This window comes from Triticum dicoccoides, unplaced genomic scaffold (assembly GCF_002162155.2).
Source record: "Triticum dicoccoides isolate Atlit2015 ecotype Zavitan unplaced genomic scaffold, WEW_v2.0 scaffold69323, whole genome shotgun sequence".
NCBI classification, from domain to species: domain Eukaryota; kingdom Viridiplantae; phylum Streptophyta; class Magnoliopsida; order Poales; family Poaceae; genus Triticum; species Triticum dicoccoides.
Window position 1 is genome coordinate 1 of NW_021292519.1, and position 1,818 is coordinate 1,818.

Genomic DNA, 1,818 nt, shown 5'->3' on the forward strand with positions numbered 1-1,818 from the left:
GGAAAGCACCAACAAAGCCATTTCCGGTGAGATAAAGTGACCTAAGAGAGCAGTTGTAGCTTGCCACAGCCGCGGGAATTTTACCTGAGAAGGAGTTGTTGGATAGATCCATGAAACTCAGAGCCTTCAGGTTCCACCAGCAGTTCGGGAGCTTCCCCGTGAGCCGGTTATTAGATAGATCCATGAACACCAGATATTTTAGGTTGCACCAGCAGTCCGGGAGCTCCCCGGCAAGCAGATTGTCGGACAAATCTAGATTGCCAATGAGGAGGAGCCTGCAGAGCTGGTGTGGGACGTTACCAACGAGGCTGTTATTGTAGAGCCGGACGATGAAGAGACCGAGCATGTCACCGAGCTGCGGGCGAATGGAGCCGCTGAACCTATTGCTGCTGATGTCGAGGGCGACCAGCGAGTGGCAACCATCCAAGAGTGGGAAAGCTCCAACAAAAGCATTTCCGGCGAGATCTAATGTGATGAGAGAGCAGTTGTGGCTTACGGTAGCTGCCGGGAATTCACCTGAGAAGGAGTTATTGGCCAGGTGCATCTGCTGTAGAGCCTCCAGGTTCCACCAGCAATCCGGAAGCTTCCCGATGAGCCTGTTGCTTGACAGGTGCATGACCTCCAGAGACCGGAGGTTGCACCAGCAGTTGGGAAGCTCTCCGCTGAGCTGGTTGTAAGAGATTCGCAGTATCCGTGTGGAGATGAGCCTGCAGAGCTGGCGTGGGATGTTGCCGACGAGCTTGTTTCTACTGAGATCGAGGTCGCCGAGGCTTGGCATGTCACCAAATTGCGGCGGGATGGAGCCATTGAAGCCATTATAGCTGAGGTCGAGTGATTTGAGGGAGCGCAGCCGCGAGATGCTGGCCGGGATGGTGCCGCCAAGGTGGTTGATGCTAAGGTCCAGATAGGCGAGCGCCGGGAACGCCACTGTGTCGAGCGTATCGAGCCCGCCTGATAGACCGAGCGTATCGAGTCTTAGTTCCACCACGGCGCTTTCATTGTTGCAGTGCACCCGATCCCAGTCACAGACCGGCGTGGCCTGGGTCCAGTTAGATAGCGCGGTGGCGTTGACGAGGCTGGCCTTCCATGCTAGAAGGGCATCGGCCTCAGAGGACACCACGGCAACTGTCGTTGCCGGCATGGTGGCCGCCAGTAGCAGGAAGAGCGCGGCAGTGCCGGCGAGATGCGCTTGGGTTGGTCTCCTCATGTCCCCGACCCTGGGCGCGATGGTTGAGTAGGGAAAATCTAATCCGCAGAAGATCGCGCGCGCACACACATATATATGGATGGATCGGCCGGCGCTCCGTTTCGTGCGGCAGAAAATCATACGCTCTGTGGTCTGCACCGTACCCGAGTTATTTACAGCAGTGTCCTGGCCCTCGTCATCTGTGTGCATACCGCCGGCCGGCAGACACCGTGACGAATAGCGCCGGCGAAGAGCACCAATCAAGCAACGCACACACATACACCAGGTCCAATAATGTCCAATCAAATGAATGTTTAGAAAGCCTAGTCTGAGACTAAGTACGTTGTGCTCAACTTCTTTAACAACCTAGTCTCAAACAAACTTAAAGGGTAGTTTGATACGAAAGGAAATATAAAATATGATTACAGAACTATTTAATCAGATTTCGATGTTGTCCATATCTACTCGAATAGTATCCAGCTGATAACTTTAAGGTGCACTTAAACTAATATGGACGGTTGTTAGAAGTAGTGTATATCACCTTACGAGGTAGGTATGAGATTACGTGGTCCGAAGACACACGGCAAGATGCTCGGCTCCGATCCGGCCGGCCCGTTCATGCTGAATCCAGG

At 53.7% G+C, this 1,818-nt stretch overlaps 1 protein-coding gene across 1 annotated transcript; it reads right to left on the reverse strand.

Moving 5' to 3' along the window:
- Positions 1-9: 9 nt before the first annotated feature.
- On the reverse strand, positions 10-1,207 carry LOC119347605 (receptor-like protein kinase 5; the record flags this gene model as incomplete). Its single annotated transcript, XM_037616219.1, has 1 exon — positions 10-1,207. A coding segment is annotated over exon 1 (1,198 nt), but the record flags the coding sequence as incomplete, so codon positions are not given.
- Positions 1,208-1,818: the final 611 nt, after the last annotated feature.